At 37.1% G+C, this 23,103-nt stretch overlaps 1 protein-coding gene across 2 annotated transcripts in view; it reads right to left on the bottom strand.

Annotated features, from left to right (window-relative positions):
- Positions 1–1,505: 1,505 nt before the first annotated feature.
- KITLG (KIT ligand) overlaps positions 1,506–23,103 on the bottom strand; it is a 52,188-nt gene continuing 30,590 nt past the window's right edge. Inside the window, exons 3-10 of one of the 2 annotated variants that reach the window (XM_056481881.1) lie at positions 20,125–20,187; positions 15,429–15,608; positions 13,421–13,583; positions 12,467–12,562; positions 5,835–5,944; positions 5,247–5,323; positions 3,803–3,886; positions 1,506–2,661 (exon numbers count right to left, since the gene is read on the bottom strand). In XM_056481881.1, coding sequence (XP_056337856.1) covers positions 3,847–3,886; positions 5,247–5,323; positions 5,835–5,944; positions 12,467–12,562; positions 13,421–13,583; positions 15,429–15,608; positions 20,125–20,187 — 729 coding nt within the window. In that variant the 3' untranslated portion in view covers positions 1,506–2,661; positions 3,803–3,846. The remainder of the gene's footprint in view (positions 2,662–3,802; positions 3,887–5,246; positions 5,324–5,834; positions 5,945–12,466; positions 12,563–13,420; positions 13,584–15,428; positions 15,609–20,124; positions 20,188–23,103) is intronic. The other variant, XM_056481882.1, reaches the window with a different exon arrangement.

The following is a 23,103-nucleotide window of genomic DNA, read 5'->3' as shown; positions in this document are numbered from 1 at the left end:
CTGGTGTTCAGATCTCTCAAAATGAGGGCAAAGGATGTGAAAACCATGTGGTCCAACAACAGTTCTGCTACTCCAGATGTCACATGAGTTTCATGCACAATGTTTGTGATGTGAAGGTCATTTATTTTTGTTTCTAGTACATTTCAATTCATAGCTGATATTTCCTATAGTATTGAAGATTAAGAAACCTAAAATGCAGTGCTTTGAACATCAAAGTTTAATTTGGGACACATCAATGTGACCCAAATTATGTGTTATTGAGTATTTGATTTTTCTGGAAGAATGCATTTAGCAAAATGAACATTTTTTTAGCAACAAAGAACATTAATAAATACAAAATTTTTGTTTTAGTGAATCTAAGAAAAAACCCCAAACCCTCAAATGCATAAGCTAGCCTCAAGAGCACATTGTATTAAATATTTAAGGTTTTTGTACAATGTGTAAGGAAAATTGCTTCCATTTATTGTGGATACTTTTCCATTCAGTCAAAACCAATACACAGTTATTCTCTGCATTACCAATAAGGTGCAAATTTCCATCAATTAGGTCATGCTGACATTTCTTTTTGGGTAACTCTTAAATAAGTTTGAAACTCAAAGTTGGAGGGCCTTGTGAGTAAAGAGCTACACAGAGTCAGAGAAGACTCAGCTTTAGATGGGGAATTCCATTGTTTGAGCAATTCACTTTCTTCTCAGAAGTGATGAGCAGCCCTGGTTATTAATTGGTGAGTCTCCAGCATCCCCAGAATAAACATGAAGGCCTAATTCTGACATCAAGCTTCTTTTGATCTAGTCTAAGAGAAGTTCCTCAGGTGATGCAAACCCTGAAGTTCTGTTGTGCTTATGGAACTATGCTAATTTATACCAGCTGAATAGGACTTGAGGACCCTTTTCTGACAAACAGAAAGTGCAAAAAGGGCCCGAGTATAAATAAAAATTTCACATGATCAAATCCTTCCAGCAGCGAATTCATGAGAAATTTCAACATTGATTGCAGTAGGGTCAAGATTCCACACAGTGTGGCTACATGCCACATCATCAAATATAGCAATGTTCTGAGATTTTTTTTCTTTTTGTAAATATGAAAGACAGTTTTACCAAAAATGCACACACACACACATACACACACATACACACATATGTATTGTATGAATGACATTCTTTTTATGCATGGTTCTCAAAAAATTGAGCAGAAGATTAAAACTTCCACAAGAACTCTTAAAAAACTTTAGTAACTACACATTTTAAGGAGAACTCCAAATTTATGCTAAACTTTAAAAGGGTTGTTTTGATTTTTTTTTTTTTTTTTAATTTTCAAGTTACTTAAACTAAAGCTCTTGCTGACCTGATCAATATCATGACAGAACACAGTGTGTCATCTCATGTGAGCCCTACCCTTTACCCTTCTGAATTACACCACCTAATACAGGTAAATAATTCATACTCATTAGCTGGGAAGAGACAAGATGAAAAGATGCACAACTACACTTGTAACTTTTACCATGGTATTTTTAGGATTTACTTGAAAATGCATATCTGTACATCAGTCCTGTTCATATTCCATGGATTCTGTAACAGTAATAGATGAAGAAGACAGGTGGGAAACAAAGCCTTTTTCTTTTGTTTCAAAAGAATTAACTTTCAAGAGTGGAGAATGCCAGGATATTAAAGCTTACTAATCACTTAAAACACAATGCAAACATTAATTACAGCTGATGTAAGTAAAAGCTAAATACACTCTCAGGATCTTCCAGATTTGCTATGCTATACATTTAAAGACAAGGTATCAATGGCATGCATCTTCAGAATTTAAAATGCATTTCATGGTTTTGTCTTTATTGTGATGTTTGAATGCAATTCAGACTCTTTACTTTGCCTTAGCATGACTGGAAATTTCACGAGTGTTCACATACCCAGCAGTTACTCTTAATTCTTCCAAGCTCCATGAGGTACATTCACCTCCTGTTTACTTTGTCTTCATCCAGTATTTGCTTCTCCTGAGCAGAGACCACCAAGGCTGATGAATTCTTGAGGCTTTCTGGGGTGGGCAACCAGCCACCTGGCACCCGATAGAGACCACGTGTTGCTGTCCACACAGCCTTTGACAGGCATAAACACAGCTCCTTATAAGTCTAGGTCTAGAACTCGAGCTCATGGCATGACTTTGCTTTCAAGTTTTATATACAATATTGAAGAACATGTTATCTGTATCCATTTCTGCATTTTCTGTCAGTTCAGAGACCTTCATCTGAAGACATCAGTTTAAGGTAGAGGACACAGAATTTAAATTAAGGATGCAAAGGTATTTATGACTTGCAATGATTACACACAGTTGGAGGCATTTGAAAGATGCTTTTTTGTTCAGGACATACGTTGTTTGCCAGAGTCAGCTGAAAGTATTAATGCAATTAAAAAACCTCAAATGTCACACAAGGTAGATATTCACGTAAGATACAGTCCTGCTAAGTGCACACTCTTCTTGCCATTGTTCAATTCAGTGTTGGTTTCACAGTAACAAACATAAATTGTCCTCATTTCTGTGTCATGTCTATGGAGTCATGGGCAGCAACAACAGATGCAGACTCAGTCTGTCACTCCAGAAGGAATATGAATGTGCTTAAAGCTGCTTCATTTATGAAGCGAACATGGAACTGTTACCTGCCTGAAGAGAAAAACAGAAATCCTCATTTTGCTGATTGTTTTTTCTTTCTGTTTTTAACAAAACAGTAGACCTTCTCACAGACATACAACACAGACATTTTTCTCTTAAAATTTTGGAAATAAATTTTAATGACACTTGCATAGAGATTTCTTAACTCAGAAATTAAAATTTTATAAGATATACTTTCCTGGTGCAAGAACAGACTTGCCTGCAAAAGTTCATTGATGTAATCTAAGGTAATAGAACAACTCTCATGGTTTTACAGAACTGTTATGTTTGAGCATTTTGGTACTGGCAATCTCTGGCAGCAAACATCCCTTTCAAGTCATCTCAACAAACCAAACTGAGTTTACATCTTCGGAAAAATGGAACAACTTGTCCAATGCAGTGACAACTTCCCTTCTCAGTGAGCATATGGTAGAACAAAGCATTTAAGGAGAATGAAAAGCCTCTCAAGCTGTATCTAACTCAGTCATACAGAACACCTGAGAGTAGCTGCTGCAGGATGAAGTGCAAAGCTGAGATTGCCTGTTGTACTCTTACACTGCTCCCTCCTCTCAGCACTTTCTGAATTTTCCAGACCCTTGCATAGATGCCATGGGTTAAATACAGCACAGAAGCCTCTTGCCAGAGAAGTGCTGCTCAGCAGAGGACAGCTGGGACTGAGAAACCTCGCTCACCTTTGCTGTTCACTCTTACATACTAAAACAAGACTGATATATCTGATAAGGCTACAGGGACTACAGATTTGCTGACTAAGCTACAATTATATAAAAGCTCAGCTCTACTTGGCCTCTTCTCCTACACTCACCTGCTAATTTTACCAGGTTGTATATCTTTGTTCACATTGCATTGAAACAGCTGTAGTGGAACAGCTGAAGGCTTCTCTGTATCAGCTCTAACACCAAAAAGGAGAAGCAGTAGCTGTCCTTTATTCTGGAATTATTCTAAATTTCATTTTGAAGCATTAAAAATTACTGATACAGGATTAATTAAATTAGCTGCTAAATATCTTATACACAAATGAAACCTACTGATAGCAAGATTTCTTTTTTTCCTCAAAATGAACTCAAATATCCCTATATTGTAGCAGCTGAAAGTAGTTAAGTCTATGGTGAAACTCTCACCATAACCAACTTACCAGTACACGAAACAGTAACAGTGTTGAGGGAGAAAAAGCAACAGCTACACTTGTAGATGTCCCTTTTCTTTTTGCTGCAACATACTGGAAAAAAAAGGTACTTTATTACTACAGTAATAGTCTTTCAGGGAAATAGAATAAAAGGGTTTATAAGTTAGTTAAAACTTTAAAAAGGGAACCCAAAGAATCATAATTTATGTTTGATATTAGTTCTTCCTACTTATAGATGAATATTTCTAATTTCTAAGGGAGGAGAAATTTGTAAGTTGTCTATGCCATATATGCCAAAACACATGCCATATATTTAAAAAGACATCTAATAGAGAATCTGTTTCATGTTCCTGCAAAGGCCCTCTCCTGCATTTAACTGTTTCATATTTTCTTCGTATAAAAAATGCTTTCTACTCCCTTTGAAGTCAAAAGGAAGGTGTATGTTCCATTTCACAGGTTTTAACACCTATGAGGATGATGTGCAGAACGAGCTATTTGTAGCAACTAATATACTTGGTGAAATGAATACACAGTCTTCCATTCTATATACTGTATATGAAGAAAATTTGTTTTAAGAATTTATTAGTTTAGCAAGCTTACACACTGAAAATTTCAGCTCCTGTGACCAAATTGCTAGATCAGAACTTTGCCTATTTGTCCCCTCACCAATGGGCAGCACCAGGCACTTCACACAGAACACTACAGGACTACACTTCTGCCACCTGCATCACATTTTTCCTGAGTCATTCATAGTTAAAATCTGACTAAACATCATGAAATATGAAGTTAAGCAATACTCTCAAAACGCTTTAGCATGGACTGTTCTTATTTAAAATGTCCCTAGGTCCTTTCCTGGATTTCACAGAATTCCTTGCCCAAGTCATGTCCAAGGAACTTCAAAGCCTTGAGTTGTTATTTCTAAGGCATGTTTGATTGGCTGAGAAATTTTTGACTTTAAAAATCAAATAAAGCAGTGGGAAGAGAGACACAAATAATTTCAGGATGACCGTAGGAAGTTAGTAGCATTTGAAGGAGTTTTGATTAACTTTCCACAAATTTTTTAAAAAAATCAACCAGAAAACATAGTACCCTGGATAAAAATGTGAAAGAACATAAAAAATGTTATTTTAAAAGGTATTTAAAAGGATTTAGGAGCACAACTTTATTTTGTTGCTTTCCATCTAGGTCTCAGCAATCCTCTCTCACAGTGGGAATAAAGACAGACAAAATAATGTCCCCATAATAAAATGCTGTATGCAGAACTGTCCTCCATATAAATTTCTCTGTTTAAACCAGAAAGTCCTTAATGGGGCACACTCTAAGCACATATTTTACCTCTGCAGCAAGACCTTGTGTTTGGGTTTTTTTTGTGTTTGTCACAGAGGTAAACAGGAAGTCGTTCTCAGAGATAAAACTACAGCTGTAAATACAAATTTTAAGTGAAACAATATACCTTATCTCATTTTCCTCTTGATAGTCATGACACTGTGTCGTTTCATCACTTTCTGGTCTGGATTTGGGATGTATTTTCTAGGAAGAAAATGCACTAAATATGAATATTCTAAAGCTATAGATATTCTAAAGCTTTCTTTAGTAACTAAACAACTGTATGTTTCAATTTTCATCAGATGCTCAGTATCAAAGTCATCTTGCAAAATGTAGGCCAAATCCTGTCCTCTAACATACATCTACTACTGATATAAATTTTACTATTGAAGTTTTTGTATTGTAGGCAGGGGCATAGGTGCCAAAAGCAAAAAAATTTCTTTCTCAATATACAATAGGAGAAATGGAAAATTGGGTGAATCACACAATTTTTGTTTCCAATTAGGGAGCGATCATGCTGATAAGACAGGATTTACACTTTGATGGTGGAATTCAAGAATCTGACACACAGATTTACATCTGCAAGTCACAGCTAAGTGAAGATCAAAAGAGGTATCTCTTGCTTTCAAATACAGAATGGTTTTCTTATTCCCACCTCCCCACAGCTAAGAAATGTAGTGTCACTATGTAAACAATTATATGTAGTATCTCTTACCTTCCAGTATATGGCTCCCAAAATAAAGCCAATAAGGAGAGACAGCAATGATGTCAGTGCTATGCTGATCCCTTGCAGGCTGGAGCTGCTAATGAAGCCAAGTGCTTCTTCTGTAATTAAAGATACTCTCATTAGTGAAGACAGATTTATAGCAGAAAACTGTCTTCAGGGCAACACTATTACAAGAGCACTTTCATGCACCACCTACATAACAGCATCTTAAATAGCAGAACAGATACTTCAAAGTGCAATGTACATGAGATGCACTTAATACAAAATCTTACAGGAAATTTTTGACCACAAGGATGCTCCACCCACTTCTGAAACAACAGTGTTGAAAGTACCAACACCAATTCTCTTTTTGCCACTTGTAGAGAATTATCTCTTTCCCATGCTTCAAAGCTTTGGATTCTTAATTTTGGAAGGTCTTACTTTGAAACACAAAGCAATTATTTGGAAAAGAATACATGTCAATTTGTGCATTTGCATTAGCTCCATCAGACAGCTCCCACTGACTGCAGGCACTTTGCCCTGACACTAATCAATGACCAACATGAGGGCTCTCAAGGGAGGTTAATTTAACAGAAGAAGCCTGATCACTTCTAAAGCTTCCTGGAAGGGTACTGCTGACTTCTGCAAGATCAAACCCTTGTACCTTGAGGTTTAACTGTATGTTATTTGGTTATAACCATTTCCTGATAGCTTTTAACATTTTGTACAGAAGAGCACCAACCCTATTCTTTTTTGTACACAAACAATTCTGTTCCCCTCCCTGGGAGCTCCATGCATGCTGAGACTAAAATTTGGCCCTTATTTCATCAAGAGCAGGATGTGGAAAGTCATGCAGAGTCACCTGGGGACCCTTCTTCTGAAATGCAAAGTGACCCTCAGGGGACTGGTATTTTAGACATTGTCCACCCAGGTTTGGTTCATTTCAAATTGAGTGTCTGCAGCTTAAATGGTGGGTGTATTGACAGATTACAGGAAAAGAACCAAACTGTAAGCTCTGGAGAAGTGTAGGTGATTGGATACATAGAAATGAAAATGAACTGACAACACTCAAAATTTGTGTGACTCATGCAAACAGCAAATGCCTAAGCAGTATGATATACTGGGTCAAACAACATGTGTTTAGTACATTATTAAACAGCCTCCAAGAAAATACTTTCATTTAGAAAGCAGTGTTCTTATAATTAACTAGCAATTAATTTTTAATTCTCAGATTTTCTTGTTGACGTTTTTCAAGTTTTAGACAAATATTCTTTTTATCTCTAAATTCAGCTGTGTTTTCTAGGCTCAATGTAGATAGAAATAAAAAGACAACATAAAGTGTGTATGTTATATATTCATTTACTAGCTATATCTCTGTGTCTTACACACTGTTTACAAAGTCTAGGTTCTGACTGTAGGGGCTTGAGTTTCACTTCTATCTGAGAGATTTGGCACACTAAAAGGAAACATCAGTCAAGCAGAACTGATGCTAGCTTACCGTGAAAGAAATCTGTCTACAGAAGGGAAAGGTGGCAGACAAAGTCCTACAGAAGTGAACATCAGCTGAAAAAGAGAGCCTGTTGATTAGTCTGCCTCTGTCTGTTCAGACATTAAAGCCAAGAGCAGACATCAACTGGGGGGACATAACCTTTCTAACTTTCTGTCCCAGATTAGGCTCAGAGGATGTGTGCTTGCAGAACTGATCTTCAAGAAAACTGGGCAAACTCAAGTGGGCAGAGCCAGCCTGAACAACTCCAAAAATGCTCTCCTGCTGTTGTTTATCTGAATTGCATTCTCAGAAGAAAATTCCGATATTGCTCTTGTGCTCTAGACAAGTAAAAAGCAATCCTCATTTGCCTAATGCCATTCTTCTCAGTGAGAGACTGCTGAGTTTTACAACTAAATTATGTAAATCATATGGGGATGGCCATGTTTTCTGGATTCCACCCTGCAAACTTCAGAAAAATTTAAAATGTGAAACAAAAATCAAAGGAAAGACTCTTCGGATCATGTAGAGCATAATGTGTTTGATAGAATGTTATGGTAGCTTGTATAACCTCAAAACTCTCTCCCTACCCACAGTGCTGGGCAGCATGTCATGGCAAGCATGTTGTTTTTTATATGAACTACTAGAGAAATGTTCTGTATGCAGGGTAATCAGCAATAATTTTGTACCTTTGTTTTTAACAGTATTTTTCACAAAATTAATGCAATTTATGACAACAGAAGAGGCCCCTTTACAATGAGATATCTAAAACTGGAAAAATTTGATTTCTGAAAATTATCTCACATACAGATGATTTCTTCATAATCTATGGAAAACTGAAAGGAATTTATAATTAACTTTCCATGTGGGGGACATGCAATACAGGGATTGAACCTAAATACAGTCCCATTGTGACACTGTCCTTAGCCTATCATTTAAAAATGACAAAAGATTTTTTTTCCACAACCTGACAGTGTAGGAATTAATTTGAAAGTTAAGTAACCCATAACTACCTTAAAAAGCAAGCAACAACAGATTATTTAATTTCACTTTCAAGTCCATAAAAAGTTCTCTTGAAAGATCTGGGGAGAATGAAATGAGTCGTGGCAGGTTTCTTCATGTGCCTTTTATTTATATTAAAATTTAAAACAGAACAGGCTGAAGAATTTTCAGACTGGAGAACCTCCCAGGGACTTCTGTCTTAATGAAGAAAAGGGAGAGAAGGAAATCAAGCTGGCTAGCACAGGGATTTTTTTCTCTATTACAAACTCTGGACTGTGCACAGATTCTGATTCCCATCAGTTGTAAAGGCAGAGCAGCAGAAGGAATAGCAGGAACTAGGCGTGCCAATAACTTTATGAACTCTCTGGGCAATGCCAGAGGAACTGCTGGCTCTGTCCAGCAAAGTGAAAAAGGGGAGTGGATGCAGGCCAGCATCTCTCAGAACTCTCACTCTGCATCTTGTGGAAGATTCCCTAAGGAAAAGAGCCTGTTTGATGCTGATTTATGTATAGTCTTCATGGACATTGGGATGCTAGGCTGTAAACAAAATATATTTACATTAAAAGCCACTCAGCTACACATTTATGCTGTTGAGCTGCTTCCTACCTTGAGCCATGTGTGACTATGATTGAAAGCACTGGCTTCATTTTTTTTTTTTTTTTTTTTTTTTGCCATATATATCTCAAAGGAATTTTCAGTTTACCTCTGCTCAGTTCCAACACAATTACCACAAGATCTTATCTGGAAAAATGTAGAGCAGCTCTCACCTGTTCATTAGGGTTTTCCATTAACTATTAAGTTGGAACAAAGGAACAAAGGCACAGAAGGCAGCACCAATTGCATTAAACCATGGGTGAACATTTTCAAATTGTTGTGCAATTACTGAATTAAACTATGGTATTTTTTGCTTAATTAAAAAAGGAGACCTTCTTCCTAAAAACAGTTACAAAGATCTCTGTGTTTACATGTTCTTTGAGCTACTCAGTACTAAATAATAGGGCTAAATTATTGTGAGGAAATTACAGACAAAAATGGAAGGAGGCAACACTGAACTATTCATGAAATTATAAAGAATGTTACAGCATTCAGTTGAAGGAGAAATTTTAGTCACAGCTAGTAAGTTCAAGCTTTGATCAGAGCAATCTGAAATTCATCTGATGGGTTCAACCACTGAAAGAAGAGATAGGACTCAAGGCTTCTTATCCTGACACTCCTGCTTTACATAGGAACCATTTCATCTACATTCTCTAAACCATGTGTGGCATAATCCATACCATATTTCCAGAGAAATATGAGCAAGACTGGAACTTTAACAGCTAATTGGAATGTCAATGGACTACAGTCAGGTAACAAAGAGGACAAAACAAACCAGCCTAAAAAAATTTGGCATGTGGCTGTGGTCTTTTGAGAATTTTATGGGGGAAAAGATGAAGTGGGAACATGGTACAAGTCCACATTTAATATTAAAAGAATGAAAAAAGTACTATTACCATTCAAAAAACACTTAGAATAGCATAATTGTTCTATTTTTTCATTTAGCTGGGCTAAGACTTTTTGTGTCAATTTAGTTGAGATTCTACTCTATTATTGTAGTTTAATTTTATAGTTGTGTAAGAACAATGGAATCATGAAATATGACTCAACAACAGCAGCAAAAATAAAAATCCATAGCTTAGCTAATTTATATAAAATTTCTCTGATAAATATTTCACAAATTATTTTATTGGATGATGCACTTCAGGTTTTTCTGAGTTGAATTTAGAATTGGGGCAGTTCAAGTCATCTGACTCCACAGGCTTTATTGATAGATTCAAAATATATTAATCTGGAGGGGCTCTCTTGTAAGCACTGAAAGCTTCTAAATGCTCTAGAAACTATTGAACTGTAAAATAACTCAAAACTGTTTAAAATTAAAAGGTTACTTGAAAAAAAATACTCTAGTTTGTGTCTGAAGATGCTTTTTTTCAGGCTTCCCCTCTTCTCAGTGTTTTCCTTTTTGAGATTTGAATCCAGTGGTGCTTTTCTGAGAACAGGACTGATGCCAGGGCAATGCTATGCTGGGGAGTCTTCACAGGGGAAGTACTAAGGTTTATTCACTGTTATTCCTTCCAAGAAGGTAAGGATTAACTAAAACCAAAATTTCCTCAGTGAGAAAGTCAATACAAAACTAAGATTGGCACTAAAGGCCATTTCAGGGAATAAAACAGTGATGTCAATTCCACAGCACCCTCCCTGCAAAAAACCTCCAAACAAGTAACTACAATGTAACCAGTCAGCATCCAAATTAATGTAATTTAATCTGATTATGAGTTCAAACTGTCTCCAGACCCAGCCAGACATGCAGTCCTCATGTCATTTCTACATAAGGTTGTTAACTGATATCCAATTTTCCAATAAATTGCTTAAGAGAATGATAATCAGTTAAAACACACCTGTACAGCATATGGTAGCCAAGCAATTTACTGCATTACTTTAATTAGGCTTTTTTCCTACTTGATTATCAGTTCCAATTATAAAACAAGATTAATAATCCTGCTTCTGCACTCCCCTCCACAGTACAGACACAGGTGCCACACTCCACTGCCCTGCACCCCTCCTGTTACTGTACTGGGTTGAACTCCTTTCATCTGAACTGCTCCTGTAATCTGTCTTTTTGGCTTCTTGATCCATCCCCATTGCTTCAGGCTGTGGCTGAATATTTTTCCTCTAGCAGTGACAGCAAAAATTATCACATGTTGAGACCTGAGAGAGAGACAGGTATGCATTATTTAACCCCTTCCTAGTGCCTCAGAGCTGGCCCTGGGCTCATCAGGTTATTTGCAGACAGCTCTGTGACCTCCTGGCAAGGAATCTACAGCAGAGTCTTCTCTTTCCCAAAGACTCAGGCTGGCAGCCAGGAGTGGAGGGGGTTTTTTAATTCCTTCTACTCTGACGGTTCTGGGCTATGATGACTTAAGACCTACTCTTAATTAGAAAGCAATCAAGAAGGGCTTCAAATCTGATAGCAGCTGTGAGCCAACTACAAGGTAGCATGCATGGTGCTAAAAAGCCCAGGGGGTGATAGATTACATATTCCAAAGAGAAGGAGCATGAGAAAAAATTCAGGCCTTAGTATCAACTGTGTCACCATCAGGAGCTGCTTGTGCACACTAGACTACATCAGGCTGCCCCTCTGCACATTTCCTTAGGCACAGGGAGTACCAGTCACATGCTTCATCATCACACATTCAGCTAACAGAGATGTTTGTAAAGTGAAAAGGGGAAATTGTAAAGAGTGCTAGATACACATTGTCATCCTGACGTATCTGGGAAACAGGAACAAGGAAACAACAAGGTTAAACTTTGATCACCATTTCAGGAACCTCTAAGGAAAATCCCCTCTTGCTCACGTGGGAAGCTCCAGATAGTGCTCACCTTGTTGTAGATGATGTCACTAAAAGCCCCTAAAACTTCACTGTTCCTGCCAGCTCAGCTCCTGCACCCTTTCTGACCTCGTGATAGGTAATGCTGATTCTCTTAGAGAACCACTCTGTACCCTTACCAGGGAGCTGCAATGTAACACAGTGACTGAGACAGATAAGAGAGATGGACATGAGCATGCCAGAGAGAAGATTACAGCCTGCCAGAAAGGTAGTGACTCTGTCATTGACCCCAAGCAAAAGCATGCTGGCTGTGGAGGTGGCCCTACTGCAACTGCACCAAACAGACACCTCAGGGCTGGTGTAAAGCTGGGACTGACAGCACTCTCAATATGCATTGTGCAGGTATCCTCTTTGTTCACGTACCCTCATCTGATTTAGGATAGCTATTCTGTTCACTTGGAGCAACTTCCTTTTCTGGGAGTTAAAATGAGGTGTCTGGCCAAATTTGCTGAGGCCATATGACTAGTGAGACCTCATGACAGCCAAAACGAAGAGGCCTGCCCTCTCCAAATTGTAGAGAGCTGTCACATAATTGTAACTCGATAGCACTCTACATTTTGATTAGATAAATTCATTGCATTTCAGTGTGACAGCTGAGAAACACATGGTACACCATCAGGAACATGTAACTTCCCATTAATTTGCACAATTAATGACATTCTTTTCCTCTGAGCTCTCACAACCAGCTACCAGAACAAAATGGAGACATATATTCAATCACTTGTACTTACTGTTACTGCTAGTGCTACTGCCAATGCTGTCATTCCTAAGAGAGCTGGCAGCAACAGGAGGAAACAAAAATGTTTTTGTGACAGCGACTCTGGAATCTAAATAGAAAACGAATGTGTCAGAATCATGAAACTTAAAATACAGATCCCTCTATATAAGATGATGGGCTACAGGACTACCCTGATGTTGTTTTAAAAGCTGGCTGTAGGGCTGTTCATAAAGTGGATTAAGCCAAAAAAGGCAGTTTTATTAAGAGGCAGAAGTGTCTACATGCTGAGCTGCAGCTGAATAGCTAATCTGGAAAAGCAGTTGCTGCTTACAAGTTCTTAGGTTATGGCACTGATCTGCTTCCAGTTACTACTAATGTGACTGTACAACTGGACACATTGCCCTAATTAAAAAGCTAATATCTGTCACTAGAGAGAGCAAAAGAAAAGGTAATGCAAACCCTCCATTTACTGGAAGGATAAGAGCTGCAGGAGCTTGACCTCAGCTTGTTAAAATTTTTAAATGAAGTAGCCATTGCCCTGTTCAGGAAAAGCAGGATGAAATTGGAGGTGACTCGAGGCTGCTGCGATTTACAGCCTGTCCTGGCTTCCTCTGCTTTCAGTTGTGCAATCTTAGGCTCTTTTACTGCCTTATAAAAGTAAATAGAGCATTAAGAGAAGATAAGAAGAACAATGTAAAAAAGGCAATTCAGGATAAATTTTGGATGAATTGAAACAGAGCAGCATAATGTGAGATTATTTTGATTATACTGAGAAATGATGTATCTAGAAGTGATGGCACTAGAAATTGACTTTGAAGAGAAACACAACCTTCAGTGTCAGTAGTTACTTTCATTTGCAATAAAAGGGTGACACAGAGGCAGGTCCTTAGCATCTCTGAAATCCCAAGAAAATCACACATTTATACCTGCCTATAGATTCTGCTCCTCAAAAGGAGACCTCTCTTACCATTCTCTGGTGTTCCTACTGTTGAAGGCAGAATGCAGTCATTTTTATCCAGTCTGTCTGCAGACTCTTTGTAGACCTCAATGGTGCTATTAAAGTGCCTAAAAAAATCCTCAGGAATGAAGTGACCTTCTTCATAAAGGTGGCCATTTTCTTTTACAATATCCTAGAGTGAAATATAGAATTCAGCTTGAAAGAAGGTCAAGGGAGATACTCATTTCAACACCTCAACAAATGATTAAAATACCCAAAGATGATACAAAATTGTTTAAATTTTTAACCTGCAGACAACAGATTAGCTGTAAACAATCTTCATAAAACATACAAGCCTTCTGATCTGAGGGTTTCAAATTAGGTTTGCAAATAGAAATTATTTATTAATACAGTGTTGCAAAATTGCTAAGGAATGATAATCTCCCATCCTATACTGAACACCAATAGACATTTTAAAATTTCCCTCATTAAAAAAACCTGCTTGATTTCACATTACTTTGCAAAGTTTCACATGAGTCTTTTAATCTGACTCATGAACACAACCACCATTGGTATTGTCATTAGGAGAATGGGGAACAGAATACAATAGCTGGATTACACCACTGCTCAGAAACAGGCAGAGATCCCTGATAACACACCTAAAAATAAGAGTGACTGTAAACAAGGAAGCCCAGTCACTCTGAAGTCTAACACGAGTTTTTTATGCCAGACTAAACAATGTGATTGAGTTGTATGTTAATGATTGACTGTTTTCTTCTTCTTTTTTTTTTTTTTTTTTTTTTTTTTATCTCAGCAAGTCAAGTTTGGCCTGGGGTTACTCTGTACTCCCAAGAAAGAGGACAGTGGTAAGTATGTCATACAGAAAACCTCCTGGTTTTGGCTCCAAAGTTATTTTATGTTTGATGCTGAAAGTACTAGACTTAAGATCATTATTCCCTAAGGAAATCAATAGCTAGTTGTTTTGCTGAACTACAGGATATTTACTTTTCCATTCTACAAAATAAAATTCCTCTTCCCCAACCACATCCCAGCTCAGTGCTTTGAATCATCAGGACATAAATAGAAAAGAAAAAATATATATATACACTGAAAGCTGGAGATAATTCAGTTTGAAATGGAAAAGTATGAACTATCTAAATACTCACATCATTGCAATGCAAATACATGGCAAGCTTACAAGGATATTCCACTCTAAAGGCACCTGAGTATTTTAGTTCATTTGATTCATTCTGGGTGTTGAAAAGGTGCAATTACAACAACTAAGGACTTAGCTGATAAAAATAAATATATGGAAAATACTTGCTCTAAAGAACATGGTGGATTTAACCTGTTCTATTCAGTGGGACAAAATCTTCAACTACAGAACTTATTTTTAATTACTGATAGTCTGGTCAGATCTGGATAACAGACTAGAAAAAGAACTTCTTCTCCCCTTCTCTTCCTGCACAGAGGATGAGACATCTCTTGAGTGAAAATCCTTCTAGCTGTTGTCAGAATCCAGAAACACATGAAAATGGACCAATATCCTCTGGTCTTTGTATAAGAAAGTTAATTAAACCATGGAGAAGCTTTCAGACTTTCACACACTGTGGTACATACTAAGAGTATACTAATAACTTTAACCACATCATCTTTAAATTTACATTAAGATCACTAGCAAAATATATAATTTAAGATGGATACACAAGGAAGATTTCTGCTAATTTAAAAAGACCAGAATGAATTAATTCTCTTAAAGAAGATCACTACATTTCTGACTTCAAATAACTGCATATGGGTCATTGCATATACTGCAATTCCTTGTAAGCCATTTTTCTTTGAAACAGGAGCCAATTAGCCAGTGTTAGCACAATGTGCTCAGTGCATTTCTAAACAAAGTAGGATTTCAGATGCACAGAAATATAAATGAAAACAAATCTAATAAAGCCTTGGATATTTCTAAACTATTACTGAATACTGTGCAAAAAAGTAAAAAATAAATATCCAGTACAAAAGCTGAAACTCTGTATAAGATTACCTTGTTTTTATCAAAAGCAAGGCATGCCAAAAGATCATTAATTATCCTTGTGAGATTATCGATGATTGAATAGTTGCTTAAAACATCTGACATATCTGGAATATCTGAAAATTTCTGGAGAAGATTATGTAGACTCTTTGAAAATTCAGGCACCATCAAATGCAACCAACAGTGATTAGGCTGTCAGGGGATAAAAAAAGAAACAGATATAAGTTAAATATCAGACATTTGTAAAAACTGGTTAAACATCTCAATGTGCATAAGTAAATTAGACTGTTCTTTCCAATTTAAGCTATCTCAAAAGTATACAATTATTCTTTTCTGTGGCCAATTTTATCTTCAGTCCATTTGGTAATATTTCTGTTCTCACTGATACTGGCATATTTATGGTTGTCTGTTAAATGCCATCCTTTCCTTACATTCTCAGTGACTGCCAAGTGTCAGTGTGTTGAGCATTTGAGCCTTGGAACATGTTACTAGTCCATGTTTTCAGTAACTCATTTATTTTCTTTTCAATTCCTACTGACTTAAAATTCTTTAAATATCAGTTTTCATTTATTGTTGTTACCTTACATGACTCAATTAACCCCAAAGATCCTTGATTTAAATTTCTTATCAGGAGGGTTTCCATAAAAATTTTGCATGAAATCCTTGTGTGCTTTTATCCACCTTTAAACAAGTTAGCTGAGTAATTCCTTCTCTTCAGCTTTTTCACAAAATGCCATTACTGGGAACAGTTTCTAGATCTAAAAGCCTTTCTTCTTCCTGAGTCTTTGATAACAAAAGTATTCTGCACAGCCTGCCACTGTACACTAACACCTATGCAATTAGTTTGCAGGCAAAGTTTGTACAGCTGTTCACATGACTGAAAGCTGGCAATTCATCTTGCTATCATAGAGGAAGTCATTAACTTCTTTTTCTTATATATATATATATATATATATATATATATATATATATATATATATATATATATATATATATATTAGAGATAGATGATATAGATATAGATATAGATATAGATATAGATATAGATGATATAAATATAGATAAAACAGTGGTTAAATTGAGAAAAAAGTCACCCAGCTCAGGAAAATCCCTAACTTGGTATGATCAGCAAAAATACAGGTAATGCATTAGTCATAACTGCAATTTGTGCCTATAAATATCTTCCCAATAAAAGCTAAATTTTTAAGGGCAGATTTTATGAGAATTTATTCCATATATGACATTATTTTTCCAGTGCTGAAAGTCTCTCATTGAAGCTTTCCAGAAAGAAAGCTCTTGGCCCTAAGTACTCTTAGTATCACTAAGCCAGATTCCAATTGCTGTCCTGTGGATAGGCAGCACCCACTGAATCCACCTTCTGCAACACACAGCAAATGTTTTGCAGCTTCAAGGCAGTATCTCATTTTACTCAATTTCTTCAATAAACCTACATAGAGATTCTTTGTTTAAAAAAAAATAATAAAATCCACAGGTGTTGCTCTGCTTTGATGTGTAGATGTTTCTGACATGAAAAAATACACTTCACATTTTTGAAGACTAGTCAGACTATTAGGCTTCCAGGCTTAGAGAACCAAATGTAAATACATTGGTCAGCTCCACCTGAATTTCCACTTCTGTGTACAACTTTCTCACATTATGATAACCTGTGGCAAGTCAGCGATACAACCTTTTGCAATTATCACAACAATCACTTTAAAAAGAAAGAAACAGAAAGCAAAATGGATAGCCTTTGGCTTGAGCCTGCTTCCCTTTTCTCCTTCGAGGACAGCAAGGTGAGGGGGGAGGCAGAACCAAATAAGTCAGAGAAAGCTTTTTGGAGCATATTCTGTTCAAGCAGCATATGTTGTACCATGGCCACCACCCCCACGAGACAGGCAATGCATTTTCTTTCCCCTGCTTTGGAGCAGGAACACTGACACAGAGCCATTGTTCTTCCCTGAACTGGAAACCTCGAAAGCCTTTTCCTTTGAGGTTTTGTGGGTGAGCATTCTCCTCTGGCAGAGACTAGCATAAGCTTGCTGTTTCTCCTAGTGAGCATTTGGCAATTCCAGCAGGGAGTCTGTTTTGTTGCTCCCGTGGTTTAGCATGCGTGTGGGAGTCTCCTCCAACTGAACTGTTCTGACCTACAAAGCTGTATTTCACAAAAGCTCCAAGTTCTCTTTTCAGTAATGTCAAGCTGTGCAATCACTTGCTATGTCAATACCTACCAAACACAGGGATAAAACTGCTCTAATTGAAAAATATGACATTATTTGCAAGCAGAATTTGAGGTTTAACTGATATTTTGTGTAAACTTTGACCAAGATTTACATTTTAGGGCAATTGCAAATGTGATTTCCCTTGTACTTCTGGGTAGCTCTCATTTGGTTTTTGCTTGTAAAAGTTTGAATATTATCTCCCCTTCTGAATTCAGCCCTTTGCTGTCATCTCTGCCTTTTAACCTTCAGGTTTGACTACACAGTTCACTCTATACAAGACTACTTTTAAAGCCACTCAGTTGCCTTGAGCTAGTGCATAATGCAACAACCCTTCTGTTTAATGGATGGGTAAGTCTGTTCCTGTTACATGCACTACACTGGCTTCCCATCTGCTTTGCATTCACCCTGCCTTCCTACCTTTAGTCATCTACATTTGGGACTTGCTACATTGGGTACACTTCCCACTTTATGCACGCACTGAAGATTGAAATCTATTGAAAAAAATTGCAGAGCACCATTTCAGTCCCTTCAAAGTTGAGCAAAGGGCATTTACTTTAGTCAAAGCCATAGGTTTCCCAGCTTGCATGGACCAGAACAAAGCCTACTTATTCAGCAAGCCTTGCTGTGGTATGCACAACACAACCTGAAATTACCAGAGAGGAATTTGGCAAAGTGGGATCTGAATACCGCTGACTACTTCCTCCTGTGAAGGCACGTGGCCAAGAGCTGCACCTGCCATTGCTATGACTGAAAGCACGTGCAAAGGGAACATGGAAATCTCAGCTCTGAACTTCTCTTCTTCCCTTTGATTTCTTGGCTGCCTGTTGTAAATATAAACTGGATCTAAATTTCTGGATATGATGCACCAAGATGACATAGCACCGAAAAGAGTGGAAAAGAATCTGCGTACTGGCAGTCAAAACTGAACCATGGTGAGAGGCAAGAGTGAGAACAACCAGGACTCATTGCTCAGGCAGGTTCCCTGGCCTTCTTCATCTGCCAGCACCCCCAGGAGTGCAGGAGGGAACAGCCTCAATCCAGCCCTACAGCTAACGCTGGGAGCTGGGGGAGCAGCACTCAGGCTACAGCTGTCCTCCACAGATGTGAGCACCATCACACCCAACACCAGGACCAGTGAATTTCAAAAAGCCCAGCATTCAGGGGATGGTGACAGCCAGTCTTGCTTCCTTTTTCCTCTAAATATTGGCTATTATAAGAAAGGGAAAATTTTCTATTAGTTTTATTTATATAGGATCTAGTTAGTACCTGACTTCCATAGCATTTGTTCTGCAGAGTTTTCCTGTCTAAAGAACCAATTTAAACTGGGTTTTCCAATGTACTCTACGTTTTAGTAAAAGCCTCAAGCTTCCAGCAAAACTCTTAAAAACATTTCTACATCTGATATAACCCTTCATAACCTCACAACTCAGAGCCCTTCACTATCCTGCAGTCTCCTTTTCCTCCTCCCATCTTCTTGTTATTCAGGACTACATGTTGATTCTGGCATAATTTTCCAATATCAATAGGGAATATTGCTAGATTTGCCACATTGTTGTAGGGTAGGATGCATTTTTTATTTGCATCATATACAAATTGGATTTTTACAAGTGACAACTTTGTACAGACACAAAAACAACTTCTTACATCTAGCAGATAATTGTCAGCTACTTTTGTATATATACATGGATTAATTCTTAAAACAGGCACAGTATCGTTCAGTTTAACTGACACAATCCTAGTTTTCTTACTTTTTTCTTTGTTTTAAAAAAATAAAGCATTCAGCATAATTTGTCCTTTCACCTTGTTTCCTTTTCTCCCTTTTACTGCAATCTATGCAACAACCAGGTTTTCAATGCATAATTTCAAAACATTTTTTTGCTAAATTGATAAAAACCAAAAAATATTTAGTAGATTGAGCAATAAAATAATATTATTTTAAAATAAAAATGTTATAAATTTTTAAAGTGTATAGATAATGCTTATTTGAAAGTACCAGTATGTATCAAATATGGGATTATAGAGAAAGAATAACACAAAGCATGTTTGAAATCCTACTGGTTTGTTTAGTTACTGACACTACCATTTGCTGCACTTGGAGTTTTCTTAGTATTTGTTGTGCTAAAACAAGAACTTCTACAGTATGTTCCCAAATCCAATTACAGAGAACCTATTTCTTTAAGAAAGCAATTTTTTTATTTAACACAATGAAATAGTACTGATAATATAATAACACAATGAAAATTTGGCTTCTCCAGGAAAAAGATGTTAAAAAATTTAATATGAAGAAATATTTTCTTAGAGTTCCCATAATTAAAAAGTTTTTAAGTGACTTCAGGAATCTCTCTACATTTCTGTTATATAAATACTTGGGAACCATATGAAAAGTGAAATAAAGATTATTTAACTATAACTTGCTAAGACATAGGACTAGGTACAAAATGTTACAGTGGGCTTTATTACTGGAATTAACTTGAAGTGGTTGTACATACCAGACTATCCATCTTCGGGACATATTTAAGGGTTATCATATAATCATTTGGGAGATTTCCAACCTACAATAAACAGATAATAAAACTGTTATTACTTGCTACACAAAGTAAGACTTCGTTTCCATTACTGCATTCAACAAATTCTACCAAATATTCAACACAAAACTTGCAGTAATTTACCAGGTATAGGCAAAAACATACATAATTACATTACTTACACACTCACTTTCCTGTGAAACTGCTATTGACACTTACTTGCTCCCAAGTGAACCATCTTTCCAGGGCTCTGCAATATGCCCAGATCTGATCTGACTTCATCATGTTCAATGCTACTGCTTCCCAGGAGAATAAAAGTCGACAATAGGTTGAGGAGAAGTGATCTGATGTTTTTCATTACTGCAGAAACTCCACTGCCCTTCTGTCTTTTAATTCCTTGAAGTGTTTACATGACAACTTCTACTGTAGACAGCAGAGGACCCAAAAGTATCTAGGCCTTTTTCCTTCAAATAACATCCAACTTCAACATGCATCTGAACGTAAATACTTGCCTGCCTTGTGGTTAGTTATGGACCAGATCAGAAAAACACTTGAGTACAACTTTAATTTTGGAGTTGTGCTTCTGACTAACGATGAGCAATGTCATTATATCACAGCAATGTCCTGGGGCAAAGGAGAGCTTCCACACATGTAAGCTGCAGCTTTGCAGATGTGGGTGAGTATGAAATGTGCTGCAGCAAAGACAAGGAGTGGAAGAAGAGTTCCCACTGAATTATACTGTACAATCTGACACCAATGGGATCCAGCACTACTGTGAGACATGGTTGGACATCTGGGGAATGTTGGGAGATGAGCAGTCAAACAGTCACTGGACTGCTACAAATCCACAGTCTTTTTTTCAAAAGCTTTAGCCATAACATGATGCATAAATGATGCAGCAAACCTACTTTCTATCAATGAAAGCATCAATTGATATTTCTCATCCTAGTTTGAAATTCACGTAGTGAAAAACAACATGCACAGATGTAGCTCCTTTGGTGTAAAAGCATTTCTACTTCAGGTTAAAGATCATTCTGTTATGGCTGCTTTTGCTTCTGCTGCTATAGCAACCAGCACAGGCATTTCTTTTCCCCCTGAGCAGTTTTTAGGTAGTATTTTGTTTGGCAAAATATAATGTTTTACTTTTTATTTAAAATTTTGTTTCAATTAAAAATTAAACCAGTTATTTCAAAGCATTATGGTTCAAAGCATTAGGAATGATCAAGGACAATACTTATACACAGCCAAACACAAGTGAATTCCAGACATGTTTTAATTTATGTGGGCTAAGCTACAATTTTTCAGCTCAATGACATCTATCTTTCTCCCACAGCTTTGGAACAGTTACTATATAAATGATCCTTAAAAATTCCCTCACATAAATCAGTTGTTTCTACTTTTATTCTTCTTTTATTTTTGTACCTACACATTCCCAAAGCAGAAGCACCACTAAAATTCTCTCTATTAATTCCTATTTACCTGGCATTTTGGGAAGTTGATTCAAGATGCTATAAATACTGAAAAATATTTCAATATATTTGTTTTTTCTTTAGTGCACCAGATTTATTTTAAATACTGATCCAAATTTTTTGTCTATAATTCCTTTCTTTAAAATATCACAGCATGGCAACATACTATTTTCATTATTCTTTTTTTTTTTTCTAGCTTCCTTTGCATGTCTAGAGAAGTAGGATTAGCAGCACTTCAAGCAGCATAGATAGTGAAGATGCTACTCCATGTGCAAAGTTTCCCATACTCACTCTAGAGGGATTCCACACTTAGCAGTGCCAGCAAAACCACTGTTCTTTAAGAAAGGTCACTGGAAGATTAAATTTGTTCCATATCAATGAACACTGCAAGAATTTATATGCATTATGTATACAATCTACTTTCCTGGCATCAGAGCCTCTCAAGCACTTTTCACGCACAGTTAAAGAAAATTTAAGTGCCCAAGAGCTCTTACACCTTCTCAATCAGAGCTGGAGCATACAGCTCAGCCTCAGATATTTCTCTCCTTGACAGACTGTGAATCAGATAGGATATTTTTTAATTTACTACTAAAAATGAAGATCACTGGGAGGAGGGTGTCAAAGACAAAATACACGCACTGCCTGAAGACCAAACTTGTTAAAATTTTGTTGTCTGAAGTCCACGTCAGATGCTGTGCTGGTAAACGATGGATCTCAGTCAGAGTGAGTTACATTTGTGTCTCACTTGGACTTCCCAATTCACACACAGAAAATAGGGCAAAGCCCCTGATGTAAGAGTGAAGGATATGTCTATATTGGGTCTGCATTTTGTACTCTCTTGCTTTGCTGAAATATATCCTGAAATTTTGTTGAACACTAACCACCAAGACTCTGATCCCAACCCAATCACTTGATTTTCATCTGCTGAAATGATCCTGAAAGGAATGAATGGGCTCTGCACACCCATTCTGTGCAGGCTGCCTGACTGCTGTGGCTTCCAACAAGGAGCACTTGGAAAGGCAGCTCAGACCTCCCTGAGAAAAGGTTTGGAAAAGAACTGTCCCTTGAAACCACCTAAGTCCTAGAATGGTTTTTTTATTAGTTCCTCCACTCAGCTCCATGAGAACAGTGACAAATCTGGGAGGCCACAAAACACCTGCCTGCATGACTTACCTTGCTTTACACAGAAGTAATAGTTTTGATTACTATGGAAAATATCAACTGATAACCTTGCAAAGGAATGTATAGAACTAAAAAGCATTGAATTAGAATGTCACAAAACTTTTCTCTGATTTAGTGGCTGTATGTGATTGCAGATATCCTAGCAGGCTGAGAAAAGTAGAATAACAGGGAGTCTATACTTATGTGTTTAAATCCATGGAAAACCAAAAATAAGTGCTATATTCCCAGTTGTAACAAAATCTCAAACTGGAGAATGTGAGATTACTTTTGACATAGAGAGGTCTGAATATTT

This window comes from Oenanthe melanoleuca, chromosome 1A, assembly GCF_029582105.1.
Source record: "Oenanthe melanoleuca isolate GR-GAL-2019-014 chromosome 1A, OMel1.0, whole genome shotgun sequence".
Lineage (NCBI taxonomy): Eukaryota > Metazoa > Chordata > Aves > Passeriformes > Muscicapidae > Oenanthe > Oenanthe melanoleuca.
Note: the sequence above shows the minus strand (reverse complement) of the source record. Positions and strands in the feature narration are given on the sequence as shown.